General features: G+C 40.3%; 1 protein-coding gene across 1 annotated transcript in view; it reads right to left on the bottom strand.

The window, feature by feature from the left end:
- The window catches only part of ALMS1 (ALMS1 centrosome and basal body associated protein), a 160,388-nt gene that overhangs the window by 10,402 nt on the left and 122,816 nt on the right, over positions 1–27,170 (bottom strand). Inside the window, exons 11-13 of the mRNA XM_055121512.1 lie at positions 26,766–26,864; positions 24,740–24,916; positions 17,082–18,247 (exon numbers count right to left, since the gene is read on the bottom strand). Coding sequence (XP_054977487.1) covers positions 17,082–18,247; positions 24,740–24,916; positions 26,766–26,864 — 1,442 coding nt within the window. The remainder of the gene's footprint in view (positions 1–17,081; positions 18,248–24,739; positions 24,917–26,765; positions 26,865–27,170) is intronic.

Below are 27,170 nucleotides of genomic sequence, written 5' to 3'. Positions count from 1 at the left end.
GTCTGATCTCTGAAGCACCACCAGGAGTAATTCTGGAGCACAGAGCCAGGAGTAAGTCCTGAGCACAGCTAGGTGTGGCCCAAAAAACAAAAAAAGGTAATATTAAAAAACAAAAAAACCAAAAACCTGTGAGGAATAGTTCACATCTACTTGAATTTTTATCTTGAAAATTTTTAATCTTGATTTTTTTAAATTATAAATTTTTAATCTGAATTTTAACAGTCATTTACCCTTGAGAAAATAATGGGCCAGTTTGTTTGGGGCCATATCACAGCAGTATTGATTGATAACCCCAAATATGAAGAAATCCAAGTGTCTATTAATTGAGGAATGAGTAAATAAAATGCGCTATACGACTGGTTCAGCCCTTCTGGAAAACAATTTGGACGATTCTCAAAAAATTAGATATTGAATTCCCATTTGACCCAGCAATACCACTGCTGGGAATATATCCCAGAGAGGCAAAAAAGTACAATCGAAACAACATCTGCACATGTATGTTTATCGCAGCACTGTTTACAATAGCCAGAATCTGGAAAAAACCCGAATGCCCCAGAACGGATGACTGGTTGAGGAAACTTTGGTACATCTATACAATGGAATACTATGCAGCTGTTAGAAAAAAGGAGGTCAAGAATTTTGTAGTTAAGTGGATGGGCATGAAAAGTTTCATGCTGAGTGAAATGAGTCAGGAAGAGAGAGATATAGAAAGATTGCACTCATCTATGGTATATAGAATAACTGAGTGGGAGACTATCACCCAAGAACTGTAGAAATAAGTACCAGGAGGTTGACTCCATGGCTTCGAGGCTGGCCTCACGTTCCGGGGAAAGGTCAACTCAGAGAAGCGATCACCAACTACATTGTAGTCGAAGGCCATGTGGGGGAAGGGAGTTGCGGGCTGAATGAGGGCTAGAGACTGAGCACAGTGGCCACTCAACACCTTTATTGCAAACCACAACAGCTAATTAGAGAGAGAGAACAGAAGGGAATGCCTTGCCACAGTGGCAGGGTGGGGTGGGGGGGAGATGGGATTGGGGAGGGTGGGAGGGACGCTGGGTTTACGGGTGGTGGAGAATGGGCACTGGTGAAGGGATGGGTTCCCGAACTTTGTATGAGGGAAGTATAAGCACAAAAGTGTATAAATCTGTAACTGTACCCTCACGGTGATTCTCTAATTAAAAATAAATAAATTTAAAAAAATAAAAAATAAAAAAAATAAAATGCACTATATTCATATTATGGAATTAGCTCATAACAAAGAAATGCATGTTATAATGTAGATATAAATCTACAATGTGAAGTGAAAGCCAGTTACATACATACACAATCTGACACATATTGCTTCATTTATATGGAAAGTTCAGGGTATGTAAATCCAGAGAAAGTAGATTAGTTGCTGGAACTGGGCCAAAAGGGAAAAGCTAGGAAAAATAAGAAGTGTATGCTAGCATGTATAGGATTTTAGAGAGGGTGAATGGTAAAAATATTTTAAAGCCTAAGGACTGAGGGGACAGCTGAAAAATCTCTAAGTGTACTAAAAACCATTTTTATTGGCTGAATTTTACGGTACGTGAAAAGTCTCAAGGAAGTTGTGAAAATGTTTATTCACGTATGTAAACTGAAAAACGTGGTTTATAGTCTTACTTGGGAAAAGATTGTTCAAACAATTTATGGTCGTTACTCAATCAAGGACATAAAAAAGCAGAAGTTGGTACTGAAGTAATAGTACTGCGTGTAGGGTGCTCGCCCTGCACGTAGCTGACCTGCGTGTGATCACCAGCATCCTATATGTCCCCTGAGTACCACCAGGGGTAATTCTTGAGTGCAAAGCCAGGAGTAACTCTGCAGCATCGTTGGGTGTGCCGCCCCAAAGCACCCCCCACCAACAGTTGACTAGTAGAATCACTTTCATAAAATAAAGTACAGACAAACCTAGAAAAACATGAGCATAAGTATGATGTTGTATTAGGTAGCACTATACGGTTAGAACCAAATATAAACTATCAAGAGCGTAAGCAATCACACATATCAATTCCCACAGATTCACAATATTTATAATACACAGGCTTGCACTGTGTTGACAATTATGCTGAAGACCCACCATCAGATGGGTCACCTTGCTAAATTTACAGATGCTGTTGGTAAATCACTAGAGTCTACGGTCAGCCCACTCAGTTCTCTGCAATGAAGCTTACAACTAAAGATACAAGTGACTATAAGTCAACTCAATTTATCTGTCAGAGCTGGAGCGACAGCACAGCGGGTAGGGTGTTTGACTTGCACGAGGCTGACCTGGGTTCAATTCCTCTGTCCCTCTCGGAGAGCCCAGCAAGCTACCCACCTGCATGGCAGAGCCTGGCAAGCTAGCATATTCAGTATGCCAAAAACAGTAACGATACATCTCACAATGGAGACGTTACTGGTGTCTGCTCGAGCAAACTGATGAGCAACAGGATGACAGTGATACATCGAGGTGCAAACTTTATTTGCAGAGAGCGTGAAAACATGTTACCTGCTAATTGGCTGTTTCTGTTTCAATTTCTATTAATATTCAAACAAACTCACCTGCCTATACTTTATTTCACACTGGGAAAACAAAGTAACTACCACAATCTCAGAAGTGTTTTAAGCTTTCTCTAGCACTTTTTCATTTAATTAATATCTAGGTGAGAGTTATCCTTGCTGAACAAAGACATCTTCATAAAAAAATTCTATTTAAAACCACTTAAGAAGAAATGTAAGGAAATCTGATGTAGAAAAAAGAATTTTTATTAAAAAATGACTATTTACCATCATATTCACCATGTAGAAATTGCTGACCTACTGCCAGGTACATGCCTGCTGGGAAATGTTTTTCATTTATACTAATTCATTTATAACCACTCAAGTTAAAGATGAGATATATACTGGTAATACAGAGCCAAAACAGAAATATAGTTTCAAAGGAAAGTCTTGTGAAAAGTCTTTAGATATATGAGGATCAAACTGGCAACAGAAGCTTCAATTAAAAAAAAAAAAACAGTAAAAGGAGACAACTACATTGCAGAATAAACATGTTGAGGTAAGATTTAATTTCTAAAAATAAGATCAAACCTTACAAAAGTAGAAACTTAGATGACAACTCTATTATTCACCATCAAAAATAAATCAGAGCTGACCATTCATTTCTGTTAAGAATGGTAGGCGATAACTACAAAAAAAAATTCTCAGAAAATTTTAAATGCATTGTGAATAATGTCTTCATAACATTTTTTAAATATAGGACAAATAATTTGATGATGAATCTATTATTCATGCTCAGAAAAGCAGAGCTGGTCATTCATTCCTGCAAGTATGGCAGATGACTAAGAAGGTCTGCCTTGGAAAATGATGCATTGTGACTGCATAATAGGTCTTCGTACAATTCTTTTGGTACAGGAATGAGGAAAGACTTCAAGATGGATTAACTGAATGAGGCCAACACTGAAAGCACGGTCATGAGATTGGATGTTTAAAATGTTAATGTAAGTACTAGACAGTATAACTGAAGTCAAGAAACTCTAGGAGGATAGTCAAGCTTCCCAGACAATGGCAAAGGATTGATGGGGGAGGAAAAAATGAAGAGCTAAAGTCCTCTCTTAGCATATTAAGAAAAACCAGCTAAAATAGTAATCCAAAAAAATCTTGTAGAGGGTGGCAGTGCTAGAATATAGAAATGTCAAAGGATTTCCTATCAGGTTAAAAAATATTATGGTCCAGGACCAGGTATTAAGCACAGGGGTTAAGGCACTTGTCCTGCACATGACCTGCCCCGTCCCTGGGACCATGTATTGTGCTGGCGGTTTCCTGAGCACCATCAGGAATGAGCAAGCCCTGAGCTTGCTCATTTTGTTTGTATTGGCCCCAAACAAAATATAAAACAAAGATTATGATTTGGAAGGGCTGTCTTGTTTCCCCCCTTTTCCTACTACATTTTCTCCTCCTGGCCTTAATGAGAATTGGGCTGGGTACCAGGCAGGAACTAAGCTCCATCTCCAGCACTGCAGTCTCCGAGGCTCCACACCATGACAGGGTATGGCCCCATGACATACAAACTGATGGGTTATACATTCAAATAAGTGGACGATAGGGCATGTGGATTTGATTTCAAGATACTGGGAATGGGGCTGGGGAGAGAACACAGGGATCAGGGACATGCTCTTTGGTTATTTTGGGGCCACATGCAGTGGTGCTCAGGGACATGTTTTTGGGGTGTTTTCTTTTTCCTGATTTTTGGGCCACACCCAGCTTTGCTCAGTGCTTACTCTGGCTGTATTCAGGGATCACTTCTGGCAGGCTCAGGGGACCACAGGGGGTGCCAGGAATTGAATCCCGGTCAGCCATGAGCAAGGCAAGCGCTTTTACTGCTGTACTATCTCTCTAGCCCTCAGGGATCACACTTGGCAGTGTTCAGGGGATCATATGTGGTGCTGGGGACAGAATCTGAGTTGGCCACATGCAAGACAAGAACCTTACTCTTTGTATTATCTCTCAGGCCCAGGACACGTGGGACCCAGGATCAACTTCTGGCACTGCATGCATCTCCACCCCAGGATAGCTGGGTATAGCCCCGGAGCTCTTTGTAAGGAACACAGTGCCTGAGCAGCAGCACATCTTCATCCTCACACTGAGCCATATTTTGCTGGGAGTGGCCCCTTGCACCTTTGAAGCACTGCTTGGCCCACCCCCCTCACCAGAAGTTAATAAGGGCGGATGAATAAGGAAACATTCTCTGGGCAAATTAACTTGAATGTTTTAGAAACAAGAATTGAAGTTAAAGGATTTGAAAGGGAAACAATGTTCAAAGTTGCTTCTGACACAGATGTATTAAAATCTGTGGTCAGAGACGGAATAAAATGGACAGCTTTAAAGCAAGGAAGAAGTTTTATAGCTAATCAAGTTGTTTCTCTAAAAAGGCAATAGGAATGCTTTAAATGTGTAAAAATAAAAGATTCTCACTTCTGCATAATTGTTTAAAAATCTAGCCAAACAAAATTACTTAAAAACTGGTACATTGACACATAGACTGAGTATGCTTAAAATATAGCTATTTTATTTATTATTATTATTGTCTTATGGCCACAACCAGTGATGCTCAGCGGTTATTCCTGGCTTTATGCTCAAGGATCACTCCTGGCAGAGGTCAGGAAACCATATGGAATGCCAGGGATCAAACCTGGCCGACCTTGTGCAGGGCAAGCACCTTACCCACTGTACTATCTCTCTAGTCCACTAGTATTTGGCCACACCAGGAGGTGGTTGGGAGCTATTCTTGGTGCATAGGTCTGGCCCAGGCCATACTCAGGAGACAATACGCAAAGCTGGGAATTGAAGTGGTGTCAGCTGTATTGCAGGACAAGCATTGTAACCCTCGTATTTTTCTCTCTGGCCCCTGAATGTTACAATTCTTAAACATAAAGTTAGTCAATGTAGTGACAGTACTATCATAATGAACTGACACAAAAATTCACCAAATTTAATGAACACTGGTGGGGAGAAGTAGGAAAAATGCAGTTTCTTCATCTTTCAGATGATGATATCATGGACACTGTTTTAATCTGAAGGTACTGAGCAAAGTGGTATAATCGTATCAATTAGATTATATGACTTCCAAGTTCTAATCATAAAAAGGATCCGAACACAGTCATAGCAATCCCACCCACTTCCACTGGAAGCTCGGGAGTCTTTCCTCTGTGGTTCCCAAACTACGTGTTCCTGAAGGGGGCAGTTCTGAGGAAGGCGCAGCACACTCTAGGAATAGGAATCCTGTCTGACACATTATCCTTTGTGACTTGAGGTCTCTTGCCAGCACTTCAGAGGTGGCAGAATTCTCGGGAGGGAGGGGATCCTAGCATGGCGCTGTGAAGCAATTACTCGGCTGCTGCTTCTGCCAGGGCTGACATGATTTCAGCAATACTATCTCCTCCAGAACAGGTGATACTGTATTTCCTACTGACTTCCAGAAAGAGACCTAAGCCAAGGACTGAGAAGGGTGATGTAGAGAACTTTGGACAGAAGAATCCTGGACCTAGAAACATACCAGACCAGATCCTTCATGACTATTCCACAGCTTCTCCCCCAACTCTAATGCCAGCATCCTCTGTATTTTTCCAAGTGCAAAAACAATGAATAATTCTTGACTACTACCAGATTGGGTTTTGAGACAAAAACATGAGAAGAGATGGTATGAAATAAATCACAACTTCCCTGCAAACGAAAGTCAGTGATATATGCTTGACTTTGCTTATTATTAGTAAATATAAGTGCTTTCAGGTTGTACAATAAAAGAAATCAAAGAAGCTAATCGTTACATAGAACAAAGACATGTGGCAGTGAAAAATGACTGGAAATGTTAAGAATCATTAAGAAACCCTGGAGAACCAAAACAATTTTTAAAAAAGAACGAGCTTGGCGGCATGGCAAGAGGCGACAGTGAACAGAGAAGTTCCCTCTGCGTTTTCAGCAGTGCAGAAACTGGCACTAAGACTTTAACTGTGATCTTACAATCTACACCAACGCTTGGTCCTTCTCCCACCAGGTACATGAGTGGCGGGGGGGTGGGTGGGTGGGGCGTGGCTTCCTGGGGGGCTGTCACCAGTTAATTTCCCCTTCCATAGTACACTAGACCCATATCTTGGGCTCTTAGACTGAACTCTCATGGGCAGCCGGGCAGCCCCAACCACAGTAGGCCAATAGCCTGTTAGCCTATTCTAATCAACAGTGACCCCTCAAACCCACAAAGTAACAGTGAATGCAAGAATCAACACAGGCCCAATCTAAAAGTAACAGTAGTTTCAATCCAAAGAACAAGTCCCTTGAATCAGTGCTAGAGGCCCCACCCAAGTCACACAGGAGCACCAAAGAAGGTAACATCCTTGAAGGGGAAAGAGGAGACCACCATCTACAGAGCTTGCCCGGAGTCCTTTCTGGCAGTGAGGGGGGGACACCAACAGTGAACTGAAAGGATCCACCTCCAGACTACCATGTCTTCATGAGCAAACAGCACAGATTCCCATCACAAGGAGTGGGTGAAGGAGAGAACCCTGAAGCCTCAATAAGGAATACCCACATACATAATCTCTCTGATAAAGAATTCAGAAATGAAACAGTGAGAATGTTTAATGAATTGACTGAACAGTGGAATGGACATTCAATAAAATATGAGAAAATGAAGGCAGAAATTGGAAAACTACAAACAGAAGTCTCACAAAAAATTCAGTAGATAAAATAAAAAACTGTGTATCCTCAATACTAGAACGACAACAGTCAAAGACAGAATCAGTGAACTTGAAGACTAGCTGTAGAAAACATTTAGGCAACAACAGAAGATATTCAAAATATCCCAGTGGAAGACAAGAGAACCATGGGATGAATTTAAGAGGAACAACATAAACATTGTCGAAGTCCCACAGGGACACGGAGGTAACCCCAATGAGATAGTAACAGTTAAAGACATATTGCCGAAAAGTTCCCAGAGCTGGAGAATGCAGGCACCCAGATCCACCAAAGTCCGAAGGCTAAGAGACCCTAATAAAAAGACTCCAAGACATTCCTAATCAGAACAATGAATACCATAGAGACTCAATACTTCAAGCAGCAAGATTAAAGAAAGAAGTTACATACAAAGGAGCAACCCTTAGATTTATACAGGACTTATCAGACGAAGCCCTCCCAACACATAAAGAGTAGTGGGATATAGTGAAAAAATTCAATGAAATGAACACCTCACCAAGAATACTTTACCTGGCTAGAATCTCATTCTGATTTGAAGGAACAATACACAACTTCATGAATAAACAAGAACTCAGTGGGCACCAATAACGTCTCCATTCTGAGACTTATTGTTACTGTTTTTGGCATGTCGAATACACCATGGTAGCTTGCCAGGCTCTGCCGTGTGGGCGAAATACTCTTGGTAGCTTGCTGGGCTCTCTGAGAGGGACGGAGGAATAGAACCTGGGTCGGCCACATGAAAGGCAAATACACCATACCCGCTGTGCTATCCCTCCAGCTCATATATATATTTACTCATATAAGCACACAAGACTCAACCTTTAACATGTTACTAATCTCTTATAGAAAGGCTTAATGGCTCCTGGGTGAAATGCCACAATTTTCACACACTTTGCTCTAAGAAACCTTTTTGGTCTCATTTTTAGTGGATTATTCATAACAATATATACAAAATAAATTATTTTGGTTTTGCTTGGGGGGTAGGGTTTGGGGTTTGGGATGGAAATATGGTGATGGGAAGGTGTAATGGTGGTGGGAATGGTGTTGGAATATTAAATGTAATCAAATATTGTGAACAACTTTATAAAAATAAAAAAAATGTTCTTAAAAATGGAGTAAATACCTCAACATTAGATCTGAATCCATAAGGTAAGTGGAAGAAAACATAGGCAAAACCCTCCACAACTCTGAAGCCAAAGGCATCTTCAAAGAGGAAACGTCACTGACTATTCAAGTGAGTATCAATGGGACTACCTTAAACTAAGAGTCTTCAGCACCTCAAAAGAAAGTAACTAAGATACAAAGAGAGCCCATGGAATGGGAATAGTTATTCACCCAATGCCTTTGGGTGAATAACTATTATTATTATTAGGGGCTAATATCAAATATATACAAGGCACTGATAGAAATTTACAAGAAAAAAAATCCAACCCCATCAAAAAAATGATATGAACAGAAACTTCAAGAAGAAATTCAAATGGCCAAAAGGCACATGAAAAAATGCTCTTCATCAATGAGCACCAAGAAGATGCAAATCAAAATTTAAAAAATGAAAAAAAGGAAGAGTCAAATCAAACCAGTAATGATATATCCCACACTACAGAGAATGGCACACATCAAAAAGAACAAGAACAACCAGTGCTGGCAGGGATGCAGGGAGCAAGGAACTCTTAATTCAATGCGGTGGGAATGCCAACTGGTCCATCCTTCTTGGAAAACAAGGACAGTCTTCAAAAAAACTAGAAATTGAGCTCCCATTGGACTCAGCAATACTACTTCTGGGAATATACCCTGAGGGCCCGAACACACAGAGCAGAAAAGCCATCTGCATTCCCACACTCACTGCAGCACTAGTCACAACAGCCAGATCTGGAAACAACCTGAGTGCCTGAGAACAGTCAAACAGATAAACTATGGCACATCTACACAATGGAACATTATGCGGCTGTTAGGAAAAATAAAGTCATGAAATTCACTTAAATAGATGGAAATGGAGAGTATCATGAGTCAGGAGGAGAGGGACAAAGGGACAGATACAGGATGATTGCACTCATTGTGGGATATATTAAAATAAGACTAATATCCAAGGCCAGGGAAAACGGGCTAGGATGACTGGTCAATGGCTAGAATCCACCACAAGTGTGTGGGAACAGAAGGTAGGTAAGATAGAAAAGGGAACAGTTGATAATAGTTGAAAATGATCACGCTGGACAAGAACTGAGTGTTTAAGGTAGGTAAAGGCATATACACGATAACCTTTCAATCTATATTGCAAACCACAATGTCCAAAAAGTGATGGGGAGAGAGGGGAAGAAGGGGAGAGAGGAGGGAGGGAGAGAGGGAAAGAGAAGAGAGAAGGGGGTGGGAGAGAGAGGGGGGGGGCTGCCGTAGGGCACAGAGGCAGGCTGGGTGGCGGGTGATGGGAGGGGAACTGGAGACATTGGTGCTGAGAAATGTACACTGGTGGAGGGACGGGTGTTCAGACACTGACTGAAACCTAATCATAAACAGATTTGTAAGGGTCCAACAGTGATTCAATAAAAATTTTTGTAAAAAAAAAAAACCACCCAAAATCGAAGACTCACAATTTGATTCAAGACACATTTCAATGATACTTTAAGTATACCAGTGTGGTTCTGGCAAAATAAATAAATCAATGGGCTACAGTTGAGGAAAAAAAATCTACATATATGATCAACTGATCTATAATCACTGTATCACTGTATCAGTCATCCCATTGTTCATCGATTTGCTCGAGCGGGCACCAGTAACATCTTCATTTGTCACTGTTGTGTGCTAGTGTAGCCTAATGGCGTCTGCTCACTCCAGGAACATGAAGAGTGACACGTTGTTACTGTTTTGGGCATATCAAATACGTCACGGGTAGCTTGCCAGGCTCTGCCGTGCAGGAAAAAAAAATAAAATAAAAAGATCTATAATTTTAGAGAATTGTATTTTCCTGAAAACACTAAGAAATAAAGGGCATGGGGAAACAGACAAAACAATGCACAAGAGGCAAGTATTAGGCACATTGAAAACCAGAGCCTAATGTAGTGAGAATTTTGGGGTAAAGGGTTTTAAAAAAATCACTTTATGTACCCCAGGGAAATTACAAAGTTTAAACACAGAGCAGTATGTACCATGCACAGAAAATACCTAGAGAGATTTTAAAGTTTCTTCTGGATTATCTTTAAGCTTAATGCGAGCAGAACATGAAGTGATATAAATGACCCAGCCAGAACTGAAATTTCTAATATACTAACGCACAATGATCTAGGGAATTTTTTTTGTTTTGTTTTTTCTGGGTCACATCTGGCAGTGCTCAGGGTTTCTTTCTGGCTCAAGGATCTCTACTGATGGATTCTCAGGACCATAGGGGATACCGGAGATCAAAACTAGGTCAGCTATGAGCAAGGTAAACACCCTACTCACTATATTACTGCTCAGGTCCCTACCAGCTGTATACCAGCTCTAGCACCAGGAACTCATTTCCTCTTTCTTCTATATTTTTATATTTAATTGACTTCACAATGAGTGGTTTTGACATTGTGGGTGTTTTTGTTCAGTTCCTGGTACCTGAGCCTGCCAGGAGTAAGTCCTGAGCACACCTAGGTTTGGCCCCTCAAAAATAAATGTCAATATAGGACAGGGAGATAGCTCAAAGGTCTGGTGCACATGCCTTGCATGTGGGAAGCTCAGGTTCAATGCCACCACCACTAAATTTATTTTATATTTAACTGACTTTTATATTTTTATATTCTATATTTTCTCTATTTTTGGTTTAGTTTGGTTCGAGACATCTACAAAAGTTTGCTGAGTAACTACTGAGCTAAATAAAAGAACAGACACTTCAAAAATAGAGAGTATGGGGAATACTGTCTGCCATGGAGGCAGGGGGAGGGTGGGAAAGGGGGGGTATACCCGGGATATTGGTGGTGGGGAATGTGCACTGGTGGAGGGATGGGTGTTTGAGCATTGTGAGATTATAACCCAGACACAAAAGCTTGTAACTATCTCACGATGATTCAATAATAAATAAATAAATAAATAAATAAATAAATAAATAAATAAAAGAATAGACACTTCAGAGACCAACACAAAATGTTTTTTTCCCCTCCCTTAAAAAAAGCTTACAGAAGGGGCTGGAGTGATAGCACAACGGGTAGGGCATTTGCCTTGCACACGAACCTAGGGGGTTTGATTCCCAGCATCCCATATGGTCACCTGAGCACTGCAGGAGTAATTCCTGAGTGCATAAGCCAGGAGTAACCCCTGCGCATCGCCTGGTGTGACCCAAAAACCAAGAAAAAAAAAATGCAGTATGAGACAATGTATGGAGTATAAGACAATTAAAAAAAAAAAAAAGCTTACAGAAGTGGCCAAATATATCAACTAAATATTTAGGTTTGGGAACCACACCCAGCAGTGCTCCAGGATCACCTCCTGTTTTTGGGCAACCATGTGGTGGTGGGATTGAACCTGAGCTTCCCACATGCAAGGCATGTGCACCAGACCTTTGAGCTATCTCCCTGTCCTATACTGACATTCGTTTCTGGAGGTTCCAAACTTAGGTGTACTCAGGACCTACTCCTGGCAGGTTCGGGTACCAGAACAACAACTGAACAACAAGTAAGATATCTGAGACAAATCTATTAAAAATATCTTTGCATCAAAGGATACAACCAAGTGGAAATGCAACCAACTGATTGTGAGAAGTCAAATACAAATCATATATCCAACAAGGGGTTAATATGCAGAACGAGAATACACAATAACCTAAAGTGTCCGTATGAAGAAAAAAAAAGATAGGTAAAAGCAATTACATTGGGAAATACAAGGTATTGCATTTCTACCCGAAAATCCTCTTTCTGTGATTGAAATCTCCTGGAAATACTGGACGCCCTGAACAAAACACTCTTAGTACCGATACTGCAAACCAAAAACACAAGGAGAGAAAGAGAAAGAAGAAAAGTGCTTGCCATAGGTTGGGGGCAGGGTGCTGCTGGAGGATGGTGGAAGGGAAACGGGGGACACTGGTGGTGGGATGGGTATTGGATCATTGCAGGGCTGAAGCTCAATCATGAACCATTTTGTAATGGTCTATATCTCACGGATATTCAATAAAAAATTAAAAAGATTTTAATAATGCATAAAATTATTATAAACACGTTAACATAGTATTCAAGACAGAAGTTGTAAAGCCTATCACCAAGCAATCTTGTGTACTACTGAAGCTGTTATCAAGATTATATGCTTAAACTGTTAATTGTGGTATGTAATATATATATATATACATATATATATATTATAAGAATAATATCCATGGCCAGGGAAAACTGGTTAGGAGAACTTGTTAATGGTGAGACCTAACCACATATGTGTGTGGGGCTGAGGGTAAGTAAGATAGAGAAGAGACCAGTATGACAGTAATAGCTGGGAATGATCACGGTGGACAGGAGCTGAGGGTTAAAAGTAGGTAAGGGGTATTTTTGATAACCTTTCAGTATCAATACCGCAAACAAACAGTGCCCAAAATGAGGGAGGAAGGGAGGGGGGAGGGCAGGAGAGAGAGGGCAATGTGCCTGCTATAGAGGCAGGCAGGGGGTGAGGGGTGGGAACCTGGGGACAAATGAGTGGAGGGATGGGGGTTGGAATACTGGATGACTGAAATTATGAACAGCTTTGTTAAAAGAATTAATTTTAAAAAGAGATGTTAATTGTGGGCTCACAGCAATAGTATAGCAAGTAGGATACATTGTACATGTCCGACCAGGGTTCGATCCTGGCACCACATATGCTCCCCAGAGCCTACAAAGTGTGATCCTTCAGCACAGAGCAAGGACTAACCCATTACTAGGTGTGGCCCCGAAACAATGTTTTTTTTTTTTTCTAAAAAAAAAGGATGCTATTTGCAATGTCCAAGGTAAACCTGAAAAAGTTATAAAAGAAAGAATAAGTGACTCAAAATGAAGATATAAAAATTAAAATATACACACCCAGCAATATTCTCAGAATATGCAAAGAAAAATTGCTGTATTAGAATCAGAGTAATTGTTGGAGGCATTAATGTATCCCTTTCAAAAGATAAACACATATGAAAAAAGAACAGAGGACTTGAACACACAAAAAAATAACTACAGCTAACACAAGTCTATTAAATTCCCTAATCGACAAAGAGAATTCATAATCTTTTCAAGTTCACAAGAATATCCTCAAGGAGAAAGAGGATGATAGGCTATGAAACACATCAAGATAAAATTAAAAGTATATTCTTATTTTTTGTTTTTGGGCCGTATCTGATGATGCTCATGGGTTACTCCTGGCTTTGCATTCAGGAATTATTCCTAGTGGTGCCCAAGAGAACCATATAGGATCAAATCCAGGTCAGCCGTGTGCAAGACAATTGCCTTATCCACTGTACTATTGCTTCGGCCTCAAAAATATATTCTTAAACCCAATATTTCAAGTATATTTCTTGAAAGAAATCTGTAAAATAAACACAAGCATTAAATAACACAAATTTTTGTTTGTTTGTTTGCTTGATCTTGGGAGGCTTTTAGGGCCACACCTGATGCTTAGGGCTTACTCCTGGCTCTGTGCTCAGGAATCACTTCTGGCCTCCTCGTGGTGTTTGGGATACCATAAGCGGTACTGGGGATCAAACTTTGGCCTAAAATTTCTGCTTTGACCATTTAGAGTTTAAAAGTGCTATTTAAATGGATCAGGAGATAGTACAGTAAGGCGCTTGGATTTGCACACAGTTGAGCTGGGTTCCATCCCATATGGTCCCCAAGCACAGGAGTGGTCTGTGAAGCCCTGAGCACCACTGGTTGTGGCTCCCAAACCAACCAAACAACAAGAAACCCAACCATAGAAGACAAAACACTTGAGTCGTTCTATAAGAGCAGCATTACCATGATACTAAAGACCAATACTACAGACCAATACCCCTCATGAACAGAGATGCAAAAGTCCTCTTCAAACTTCCAGGCAATCGAAAATAGCAGCATATTAAAAGAATGATAATTAAATAATGTCTAGCACAGAAATGCAAGGCTGATTAAACACATTCTTATCAATATAACAAAACTATGCTACTCAAAGATTGATCTCTCTAAAATAAAAAAAATTTGATTTTCCAAAATACTACTGTTAATTATTACATATACACATTAATTTTAAAAAGAACTTTTATAAATAAATTTCTTTTATTTGGCTTTTTGGGTCACACCCAGCAATACTCAGGGGTTGCTCCTGGCTCTGCACTCAGGAATTACCCCTGGCAGTGCTTGGGGCCCATATGGGATGCTGAAGATCAAATCCAGGTTGGCCGTGTGCAAGGCAAATGCCCTACCCGCTGTACTATCCCTCCAGCCCCTATAAAAGATGTTTTACTGGAATAACATGAAGAACTAAAACCAGTCATCTCAATAGATGCTGAAGTCTCTGGAAAAGACCAAGACTTTTTACAATAAAACTGCTCTTCAAAAAGGGGAAAAAATGAAAAGTATGATAAAGATCACATCTGAAAGAACACCTGACATAATTCTCAATGGCAAAAGCCTGAAGTTTCTCCCCTAAATCATGACTGACTATGTCTGCTTTTGTCACTTCTATTTGAGATTCTACTACAGTCCTAGTCAGATCCATTAGTCTAGAAAAATAAGGGGCACTGAAACTGAAAAAGAACATAAGAAGAAATATCTTTAGGTAACATACAGATAATCTTAAAGAATCCACAGGAAATCAGACTGGGTTAATCAGTTAAGTTACAGGATATAGGACCAATACACATAAAAAAAAGTTATTTATACTAGCAATGAACTTTGTAAAAAATAAGAAAAAACACTACAGTAAGTCCTCATTTAAAATCAAAAGATTCCTTGACACTCGAACTTTTCAGTGAAATGAAGCTTAATGGTTAAGAACATTGTGTTTAACACACATGCATACACATATTAAACACTACTTTACACCAGCAAGTACATGCCTTCCATGCCTGACACTTAGGCTTGGTCCCCAGCATAGCAGAAAAACGGGGGGAAAAAAGCTATTTACTTGTGATCTCTGTCATTTAATACCCTACAAAAACTCAATTATGAGAAGCAGCATTTTTTTTTTAAACTTTTTTATTTTGGGGGCCATACCCAATGGTGCTCAAGGCTATTCCTGGCTCAGTGTTAAGAGGTTACTCCTGGTGGCACTTAGGAGTACCATGTTGCGCCAGGGGTTGAAGTCAGGTCTCCTACATGCAAAGCACGCACTCCTGCCACATTGAGCTCTCTCTCCATCCTGAGAAAAAAATATCTAGAATAAATGATCTGAACATGTTATACGTTGTGCCTCCATTCCATGAGACCAGTGGTCTTTTGTTTTGGGACCACACCCAGTGATGCCCAGGGGTTACCCCTGGCTCTGTACTCAGAAATTATTCCTGGTGGTACTCAGGGGACCATATGGGGATGGCCCATATGGAGACTAAACCCGGTTGGCCACCTGCAAGGAAAGTGTCCTACCCGCTCTACTATCTCTCTGGTCCAGTAACAATGTTTTTTAAATTTGATTATGTGGGGTTCTTGATAAAATTATCTTTAAGCAAAGTACCAAAGCAGGTATTTATTTGTAAATTATGTATTATTGTACTTGTATAAAACATGTATAAAGCAAACTTTAAAGGTCTGAGAAAACCTTTAAAAATGGACATAAATTCTAGTAATTATCTTTTTATTCCCCCAAAGGAATAATTTTGTAAGTATTCTTTTAGGAGAGCACTTCTCTAGATACTCTATTATATTCTTAGTTTACTAGTGGTTTGCATTTTTTGACCTTTTGAGATTTGCCTTTAAAAAACTTCTTAAACCAAGGCCACATTAAACTTAAGGGTGCTGTAACTGAACCTACTGTATAGATAGTGTTGAGGATGTGGTACTTTCCTAATGAGTATAGGGGAGAGAAAATTTCCTTAAGTCTTTTGGTTGCTGTTGTTTTGTGGCTTTACCCAGTGGTGTCAGAGGCACTCTGACCCAGCACAGTATCAGGAGGGCACTCCCAGCAATGCTCAAGAACCCAAATTCACTACCATAATTTGAATTCTGGGACTCCCACATGTAAAATATGTGCCCCAGCCCTCTAAGCTATCTCCCTGGCCCTCTCAGGCCTCAATACCAGAAATGTGTCATGCTTTAAAAACTTTAGTTTCTTTTTATACTATGTATTCATGTGAACTGATCACAAAATTCTAGTGCTATTATCTGCTAGAAAACAAAAGGCAAAATTTGTGTCTCTCATCAACCAGACCCATAGTTATATCTATGTTCTTTTTGGCTTCTACTTGTCTTCTCATTACTCACAATTCCTTATTAAAAAAAAAAATTATAGCTTACTCCTCTCCCTGGCCTCAATTAAAATTCTTATCATTTCATTTTTTAAAAAATCATATTGTATACTTTTAGGTATGTGTGAATATGTTTAAAAGAACCTCATTTCTTGAAAGACAGGAACGAAACAAAAAACCCAAAAAACACAGCAATTTTGTTTGAAATGGAGATCATTTTAAACTTGTGCCAGTGGTATAGTTTGCAGACTCTGAAGCCCTTAGTAGTAAGACCCTTCATTCAAACCCTAATTCATGAAAGAGTGTTGATGAAAAGAATGACAATAACACTGTACTACACTTTCTCACTTTTTCAGTTGATAAAAAGCATTAGTGAGGAAAGGGCAATTGGCTTTGTTTTTCTCTTTTTTTTTCCCTACCTGTGTTAAGAGATTAACCAAAGAGTCTATGAAAAAGGTGGTCACACTCCCAGATGCTATTTGTAGCCATGTACCTGGATTTGTTTCCTTCTGGTATGGTCAGAGATCATAAGGGGATGACCTACATTCAATATTTTCTTATTCTTCTTATTGCGTTTCTCAAGGCATTTTCTCTGATGGTCAGTGATGTTGCGGTAAAGCTTAATTTGCTTGGGTGACAAGCAAACTCTTTCATGGCCAAAAGCTTGGATCAACCGGGCAGTGTCAATAGTGGACAGAGAGCTGCTCCTCTCATGCAAAGTCACTTCCTTATCTGTTTGGGTCAACATATCTGAATCAACAGGAGAAGAAGTGGTAGAGAGCATATTGGTGGCAGTATCTGTGAGCAGATCACTCTCCTCTGAGGGCCTCGAATCTGAAGAAGTGTTGTTTGCACAACGATATCCTGGCTTTTTTCTCAGAATATATTTATCAAATTTAATCTGTTCAATTTTAATCTGATTGGCTCTTGCAGCTTCATGATTAGAAAGGACTTTTCTTTTTCTAACATCTCCTGTGTATTTATGGCATTTCTCAAGGCATTTATATCTCTTCTTTTTCTGAAGCTTGTTTTTCTGCTGCTGCTGCCTACAGGACAATTCCTTAACATCTTGTTCCCCTCTACTATCATCCTGTGTACTTTCTGAAGGCAGAAGAGAATGAGTAATGGGATTCTGAAGTAACTGAGCCAAACGATCCAGGCGCTCTACCAAGGATAGTCCCTTCGTAATACAGAAGTCGGGAGTTTTCTGGAGTCTTTGTCGCTCCATATACTTGTTCCAGAGTTCATTCAAACTCACAGTATGCGGAACTGTTTTCTCTGGGGTGACCTTATGATCCCTTGATGGATACCTAATTGGTCTTTCACATTCTAGATAGTCTTTAGTCTGATTTTTAGCAGTACGCATTGCTTCTTTATTTTCCAAGTTCACACCAATCCCAAGGTTCTCTATTCTGCAATCATTTTTCTTTGTCTTTTCCACATCTTGAACAGGGGGAGGAAGAAAAGTGTGCTTTTCGTGATTCTCTGGATGATGCTGAATGAAATCCTGTAAGCAATGTTCCATGAAAACATTTCTTTCCAAAGATTCAGGGCAAATATCTTGATCATTTGAAAGGTGCACTGGATGATGAATGAAAAATCTGGCCGACTTGAAAACAGAATGGGTAGTATTTTCAATTTCTGAAGGATATTCAGATCCTAGAAAAGAGAACAAAAATGGTTAAAGACTTTCAAAATACTTGTACTCCCTTAAAAATCTCATTTACACTCGTTTCTTTAGAACAAAGAGCAAAGGAAAGTTAAGTTTATTCAAAGTTTCAGAAAAGTTACTGCATGCATAAAGGATTTATGTCTTGTGCTTGGTGGTCACTGCATGATAAAAGTTTAAGGTTAAAACACCTGAATTGGGGTAAGACTCTGTCACTGACTGGCTGTTTGACCTGGAGGAAGGCACACTAATTTTGTGAGTTGTAATAGCAGCTGCTATGTATTCACTGTCTGCAATGTGCGAGGTATTATTATATGTGCTTTGTGTATTTCTCCCCTTTTAATCCAATACTTCTGATAGAATCAAGATATGAAAATTATTTTTTTTATTATTATTATTTTTTTTTGCTTTTTGGGTCACACCCAGCGATGCTCAGGGGTTACTCCTGGCTTTGCACTCAGGAATTACTCCTGGCGGTGCTTGGGGGACCATATGGGATGCCGGGGATCGAACCCGGGTTGGCCGCATGCAAGGCAAACGCCCTACCCGCTGTGCTATCGCTCCGGCCCCAAGATATGAAAATTATTAACCCCAGTTTTGACCGGGATTAAAAAAACCAACCAAACTGAAGTTACTAACATTGGTGGATTTAAAAAAAAATGATTAATATTTTGAAGACTTTAAAAAATTCCTGTGACCCGATTCACATTTCTCCCCATTTGTTTTTATTTTGGGGTCACACCCAGTGGTACCCAAGGCTGACTCCGGAATCATACCTGGTGGGGCTCAGGGGACCGTATGAGTCACACCCAGCTTTGCTCAGTCAGGGCTTACTCCTGGCTCTGTGCTAAGGGATCAATCTCGGCAGGGTTCCAGGGACCATATGTGGTGCCAGGAATAGAACCCGGATTGGCCACCTGTTGGGTAAGTACACTACTCACTGTACCATTTCTCCCACCCTTGGAGCACAATCTTAATAATATACATAAGTCAATTCAAAATGGAATAAAGATTTATAAATAATAAAGAGTAATAAATTCATTGATACTGGTCTTGGCAGTGAGTTGTTTTTTTTTTTTAACCAAACACTGAGACAACATAAGCAAAACAAAAAGTAGGACTGTACCAAACTTAAAGTCTCTATGAAACATTGAAAACCACCCACAAGATGAAAGACAATCTATAGAATGGTAAGGCCTGTTTGCAAATCATGTGTCTGGTAAAAATGCAAGAATTTGTACAATAGAAAAAAAATCCTGTTAAAAATGGCAGAAACCCTTCCCTTGAGCACCATGTGGTAGCTGCAGTCACTGAAGGGCTCAAACAGCTCAGGTTGTCCTGCATGGCAGAGAAGCATCACTGAGTACAGTGTCCCCTGGCCCTCTGAGAACTCTCTGGAATGTCCCCTACTCCCAAATGGCAGAGACTCTGAATGGATATTTCACAAATACATATATTTGTGATATATAGCCAAAAGATTCACAAAAAAGATGCTCAACATCACAAATTATAGGGAACTCTTGCTGTTAGTGTCTTCGTTATGGCAGCCTCCAACTTAAAACTCTAAAAACAAACTTTTCTTCCTTTCTTCCATGCAGAGGTGGTATTTTATTTTAGTTAATGATGAAAAGGAGTATTGACCTCAATTTTAATTAGTGTTGAATGAAAGGAGTGGCATTGCTGGGTTGTATGTAGTTCTAGTGATTTTTTTCGGTGAAACCTCCATATTGCTTTCGTAGAGGCTGAACCATATGACACTCCCAAAAACAGTAATGAGAGTTCCTTTCTCACCACAACCCCACCAAGACTGGCTGTTTCCAGACTAAGGCCCACCTCTTTAAAACCTATCTTTATCTACCTACATACCTTTTGTTTAAAAATAAAGAGCTACCCAAGGGTTGTTTCCAGAGGACCCTGGGGGTTCCTTGGTTGGTTGTATGAGTCTGATGATACAGTACTCAGGCCCAGTGGGGCTTAGGGACCAGTGGGATTATGCTCTATAGTGCTAAATGGGGCCCTGTAAGAGGGGAATGAACGCAATGTCAACAACATGACTTGTCTGCATAGACCTTTTACCACTTTTAGATGAATGCATGAATTTTTTTTTGAAGCACTATGAATTACAGAGTACAACGACATCTATTATAAGTTTCAGGTATATACTGTTCTAATACCGATCCCTTCACCCTTGTCCACATCCCCCCAGCAATGTTTCCAGTTTCCCTCCTCCTCGCCCCTTGCCTCCCTTTTCTCCTTCACTGTTGTCCCAGTATTCCTCCCCTAGTATACCCCCAGACCCCCACTCCAATGTTGAACTTTCTACTGAAGACTAGTTCTGCTCTTCATTTCTACTGCCTTTGCGTGAAGTTTTTATTTTCATTTATCTTAATGAACTTTTAAAGATAAAACTTTTATTTCATACTTCAGATTTACATGAAAAATGTGATGATAGTAAGATAATTTCCCTATATTCCATATCCCATTCCCTCCTATTATTTATACTTCACATTAATGACACATTCAGTACATTTCAATAAACCAATAAAGATATTATTAGGCAAACTCCAAACTACCAAATTTCTTTAGCTTTCAGCTGCTGTCATTGTACTTTTCATAATATCTTATTTTATAAATACCTGCTGTTTTGTCTATATGGTGCTGGGCACTCAACCAAGGTCTCATCTAGCAAGGCATACTATTTAACACTGAGCCACATACTTGGCCTTCCAGATTACTTTTTGTTTTTTGGGTCACACCTGACTGTGATCAGAACACTTAATCCTGGCTCTGTGCTCAGGGCCACTCCTGGTGGGTTCACGGGACCAAATGTGGTGCCGGGGTTCAAACCCAGGATGGCGCCTGCAAGACAAGCACCCTACCCACTGTACTATTGCTCTGGTCTGTTTAACTTTTACTTAATGCCCTATTTTGGTTTCAAGAAACTATTTTGGGTACCAAATTACATTTAGTAAGTCACCATGTCTCCTTAGATTACTGTGCTCTATGAAAGTTTCTAAAATTTGTTTTTCACAAGACTGACATTTCTTGTTTGGCCACAACCAATGGAGTTCAGCAGCTACTCCTAGTATTTTACTTAGAAGAGACCCTGGAGTTGTTTGAGGGACTATCGGTGGTGGTATTACTTGTATCAATTATCGTCCTGTTGTTCATCAATTTGCTCGAGCAGGCACCAGTAATGTCTCCATTTTTCCCTGTCTCGTGCTTGTGTAGCCCAATGGTGTCTGCTTGGTCCAGGAACACAAAGAGCCTCAAACTGTTCATTTAGGGTCTTGATGAAGAAGCCTGACAATCTTGTAGGTGGGCGGCCACGAGATCTTTTGACGTCCTGTGGAATCCAACTGGTAACAGCTCTAGTTCAGCAGTCATTTCTAAATCACATTACATGTCCGGCCCATCTGATTTTCGACGCCTTGGCAAACGAGACAGTGTCCCTGATTCTTAATCGTCGATGGAGGTCGGAACTTCGGATTCCTTCTCTCACTTGAGTGAAACGTGATACTCTAAGCATAGCTCTTTCAATTCCTCTTTGGGATACCCGAATAGCATTCTCATCCTGTTTTCGTAGGGCCCTAGTCTCTGAGGTGTATTTTAGTGCAGGAAAAATGGTGGAGTCAAAAAGATGTGACTGAAGCCGGAGATTCTTCATCCTTTTAACCACTTCTTCGATGCCCTTGAAGGCGTTCCATGCTGCTCTCTTCCTCCTGTGCAGCTCAGGTGCTAGGTCATTTGTCATGTTGAGTTCTCAACCTAGGTACACATAACTGCTGCATTCGGAGATGTTTGTTCTGTTGAAGGCAAATGGAACATCAGGAACTAATCCATTTCTCATGAACATTGACTTGGTGAGATTCAGCTGCAGTCCAGCCTTTCCACACTCAAGGTCGAAGTTGGCCAGCATTCGTGCCGCTTGGCTGATATTTGGTATTATTAGAACGATGTCATCAGTGAAGTGGAGGTGATGTAGTTGCTGACTGTTTATCTTCACTCCCATTCCTTCCCATTCCAGTTGTCGCATGACGTTCTCGAGGGTGGCACTGAAGAGTTTCGGTGAAATGGTATCAGCTTGCCGAACCCCACTCTTCATGTCGATGATCACTTCTTTGTAGAATGATGAGATCCTGGTGGTGAATCCTAATACAATTCACAGAGGATCCTGATGTACTGAGTTTGAATGCCCTGTTTGGCCAGGGCTTCAATGACTGCTTCAGTCTCAACAGAATCAAAGGCTTTCTTCAAATCAATGAATGTTAGACAGAGTGGCATCTTGAACTCCTGAGAAACCTCAATGAGCTTGGTCACCATGTGGATATGGTCGATTGTGCTGAATCCTTTTTGGAACCTGGCTTGCTCGCATGGTTGTCCTTCATCTAGTGTTCTGCCAATCCTATTCAGGATGACTCGAATGAATAACTTGTAGACAATGGAGAACAAGCAGACTGGGCGATAGTTGCTGATGTCGTGGATGTCTCCCTTCTTGTACAACAGGACGGTCCTGCTGGCTTTCCATTGGGACATAACCTTGCATTCAGACAGGTAGCATGTGAAGAGCCGAGCCAGTGTATTGATGAGTACTGGCAGCAGATTCTTCAGGTGTTCGGGTCTGACCTTGTCTGGACCGGGTGCTGTATACTTCTTTACCAACAAAATGGCATGTCAGATTTCGGAAGGGAGAACGTTGGGAATGACATATTGATCCTGTGGAATTTGGTATGTGGGCAGGTGGACATGGCTATCAAAGAGATCCGAGTAGAAGTTGTGGATAACCTTTTCCATTGCCCTTCTGGAAGATGTGATAGATCCATCAGGATGTCGGAGGGCAGTCAAGTTGAACTTACAGTTGGTGAAGGACAGATGGGTGTTGTGAATACTTTTCCCCGCTTCTGTTGCACCGGCCAACACTGCTGTTCTTCTTTCTTTGATATCTTCCTTTATCGCTTCTCTGCACAGCTCTGTGAGCTTGGACATTACCCTGTGATTGCCTGAGGCTCATGTCAAACCATGTTGGCGAATGAGCTCGAGAGTTTCTGAAGACAGGCGACTTTTTGTGGCTTTCTCTCTCTCTGCATTCCTCGAATAGTCATGGAGGTACTGAACCAGTCAACTGTATTCCTCGTCGATGTTGTCAACAATGGCATCTTCCCATATTGCTACAATAGTGCCAAAGAGCTCCCAGCTGGTGGTCGTTCTGGGAGTTAAACTCTGCAGCCCTTTCTTCCCACTCCATGAAGTAGAATTTCACATGAAGGAGACGGTGGTCTGATTCCATTTGGAATTTTGGGACAACAGTGACATTGGTCAGGCAAAACCATTGACTGAATATGATATGGTCAATTTCGTTGTGGAACTGTCCACTGGGAGATGCCCATGTTCAACGTTTAGATTTGGCCTTCTGGAACTGCGAGTTACCATGGATAGTCTTGGTCAACAGGATGAACTCAGACAGTCTCTCACCCTGTTTGTTCCATTCTAGGCTGTGGGTCCTGATGTGAAGTGCTTCGGGTAACCTTCTAGATCCTATTTTGGCATTAAAGTCACCGACAATAACCTTGTAGCAGGTGTGGTCTTCTTTATAGAACTTCTCCAGCTCCATGTAGAACTTCTCAATTTCTTCTTCATCGTAGTAGGAGTTGGTGTGTAGATGATGAAGATAGAAACTGCTGGCAATGAGCCACATCTATTTACTGGGATTTGAATAGAGTTGACTGGTCACATGCAAGATCTTATCTTTTGTACTATCTCTGCAGCCATCTCCATTAATTATTTCTCTCCATGTAATGTTTTTCTCCAATCAAAAATTTTTAATTAAGATTATAATAATTTACAGTACTATTACTACTTAAGTTCCAGGCTTACAATGCTACTGCATCACACACACACCACAATACCGACATTCACATTTTGCCACAACCTGATGTTTTGTCTTAAAGACTTTGTTTTTATGCTAGAAAAAAGGGTGCAAATGGTAAATACCAGGGTCACTTCTGAGCAAAAAGCTGGAAGGAGCGCCTGAAGTCTGCTGGATATGCTCAAAAAAATACAAACAAGAAATGTCAGTCTTGTAAAAAACAAGTTTATCTTCGATGTTTTTGCTGTAATTTTTGAAAAGTTTCTATCAGGACACTTTCTGTCTTTATAAAATGTATTTCACCTTCAAGTTTTCTCCTATTTCAATACTGAGATACAGGACTTCACTTTCAATATTACTAGCTTTAAATATTTACTTATTTATAATATTGCTTCTAAAATGTCAGCATCTTTTACCAGAGTAACAATAATTTTTATGTTCATTCACATTGGCAAATACTAAAGTGATTCTCATTTTAAAAACAAATTCATCATATGGTTATATTTACATCAGAATGAAATGAGGTCTATGATGTTCCCCTATCCTCTAGTCAACACCACACACATACACACACACACGCGCGCACGCGCGCACACACACACATCAGTTTTATTACCTGTGATATCTAACTGCAAGGATTCTTTACTTGTTGACCACGGCTCCTGTAGAACGGCTGTCTTCAGAGGAATTTGGATGTCCTCTTTCTGTTCAATAGTTTTATAATCTGGAAGACTACCAACCTTCGTATTTTGTTGATGAGCAAAGTACTGTGAAGAAGCATCATCACTGGACCCTAAGAAAAGAAAAAAACCTAACATATTACCAATATAGGAAGTTTACAAAAATTATTTTTTAAAGCAAAATCTATTATGAGAATGATATTGCAACTGATGTTAACAGAAAATTTAAAAAGATCTACTAGAAATGTGTTTAATAACTTGATGTTAACTGTAGTTAAGAAACATGTACAGGGGCTGGAGAGATAGTACAGAGATTAAGGCTCACGCCTTGCATGCAGTCGATCCAAGTTTTACCAGTACAAAATGTTACCAAATGGTCCCCCCACAACTCACCAGGTGCAGCTCTAAATCCCTGAAACACTGTTAGATTTAGCCCTAGACCCCAGGTAACCCTGAACACCATAGGGACCAAGCATGACCACCAGCCTGGTTAGCCAAGAATCCTGAGGGATCCCCTCTCGACTCCTGACCAAAACTTAGGAGAGCTCCCCAAAACAAGTCATGTACAGAATTGGGGAACTAGTTCAAGGAGCTAGTGTACAAGGCTTTACAAGCAGGAGCCCAGTGCATGGTCCACCACTCAGAGCTGGGAGTAGGCCTGAACACTACTGGGCACTGCACCCAACCAAAAATTATATACACAGAGAGGGATGGAGAGGTGTGTCAAGTGGTAGAATTGACTAGCAAGGCTCTGAGTTCAATCTCCAAACGTCATGGCACCCTAAAGCATCACCAATTGTGGTCCGTGCGGCCCCCCAAACACTGCTAGGTCTGAACATTGACATCAAGTCTGCATTAGTGGTTGAGCATCACCTGTATCCTCTAGAGTACTGCTGTACGTAGGTATATGTAAGTCAAGAGGTCATATGAAACAGGATTCACAACACAAGAGAGAGAGAAATATATTTTAAGCGCTCAAAGGAGAAGTACTATTTTCAGCTAGAAGAATCAGAAAACAACTCTGGAGAAAGTAGCAAGTGATTTGAATGTAAAAAGAGAGCCAAGTTGAGGTGGGAACATACCTTCATGGTAGAGCACTTGCTGTGCATATATGAGGTCCTATATTCAATCCCCAGCACTGCATAATGCTCCCCCAGCCGACCCCTCCCCTCCAGCTCTTAGCCTCCTACCCCCAATTCAAGAGAAACACCAGGAGCAACCTTGGGCATACACTAAGAGCAGCCCCTAAGCATGGCCAGGTATGGCCCTCCAAAACCCAAAGCCTTCCTCCAAAAAGAATTTTTACAAGCAAGAGAAACTTTCCTGCATTCTAAGACAGTTATTATTTTTCCTTTTTATTTTTTTTTATCTCTGAGTCAAATTAATCCTAATTTAAAGATTATATTTTAAGCATTTTGTTGCTGTTATTCATTTGTTTGGGGGCCATACTGGTTGTGTGCTCAGGGATCACTACTGGCGAGCTCAAGGACCACACAGGATGCTGGGGATCAACCCCAGGTCAGCTGTGCACAAGGCAAGCTCCTTACCCACTGGACTATCACTCTGGCCCCTATTCTATGTATTTTTAATCTATCACAGTTTCGCTGAAGTAAATGAACTGGGTAAGCAGTTAGGAAAGACATAAATGTCTACAGAACTGCGGTTTAGTGATAACAATGGTACTTGAGAGCATTTCATGGCACAGAGATACTTCACCAGTAGACTTTTAAAAAACCCATAATGTGAATTCCTAGCAATGAGATTAATTTGTGTACCATATTAATAAATTCCCCTAGAAATATTCCAGAGCTTTAAAAGTTCTTTCATCTGCCAATATATCTCCCTAAAACATGAGCAAGACAGAAGAGAGCTAAACAGAGACTTATTTTTATTTTTTCACCTTTCTGTTTATATTCATTTTTGGTCAAAAGAAAATAGCAGGAATATAACCTCATTAGTTACCTTCAGTTTGTTTCTGCAAGGATACTACTTCTTCAGGTTGTGCCGTCTTAGTGATTACTCTTTCAATTTCCTCTTTCTGGCTTCCATCTTTTTCAACATCTGTAATAATGACATACTTTAATCTCAAAGAGGAAAGGAAACTAAATACAAAAGATAAGCCTACTTGAATCCCTGCCAAACAAACCCCGTATTTCTATAAATCAGGGAAAAAGCATCTCTTCAGCAGGTAAAAGCCGTGCTAGTTATGATTTATAGTATGACTTGGAACACTTCATATTTTCTTAGCACAACAATGGAATAAATACCACTTTAAAATCTACTTTTTTAAAAAAAATGGTTTAACGTAAAAATGGAGAAAAAAAAGTTTTGTTCAGGTAGGTAACCTTTTCTTTTTTCTTTTCTTTT

This window comes from Sorex araneus, chromosome X (genome assembly GCF_027595985.1).
Source record: "Sorex araneus isolate mSorAra2 chromosome X, mSorAra2.pri, whole genome shotgun sequence".
Lineage (NCBI taxonomy): Eukaryota > Metazoa > Chordata > Mammalia > Eulipotyphla > Soricidae > Sorex > Sorex araneus.
The sequence above is the reverse complement of the archived record's forward strand: the minus strand, read 5'-3'. Positions and strand labels throughout refer to the sequence as shown.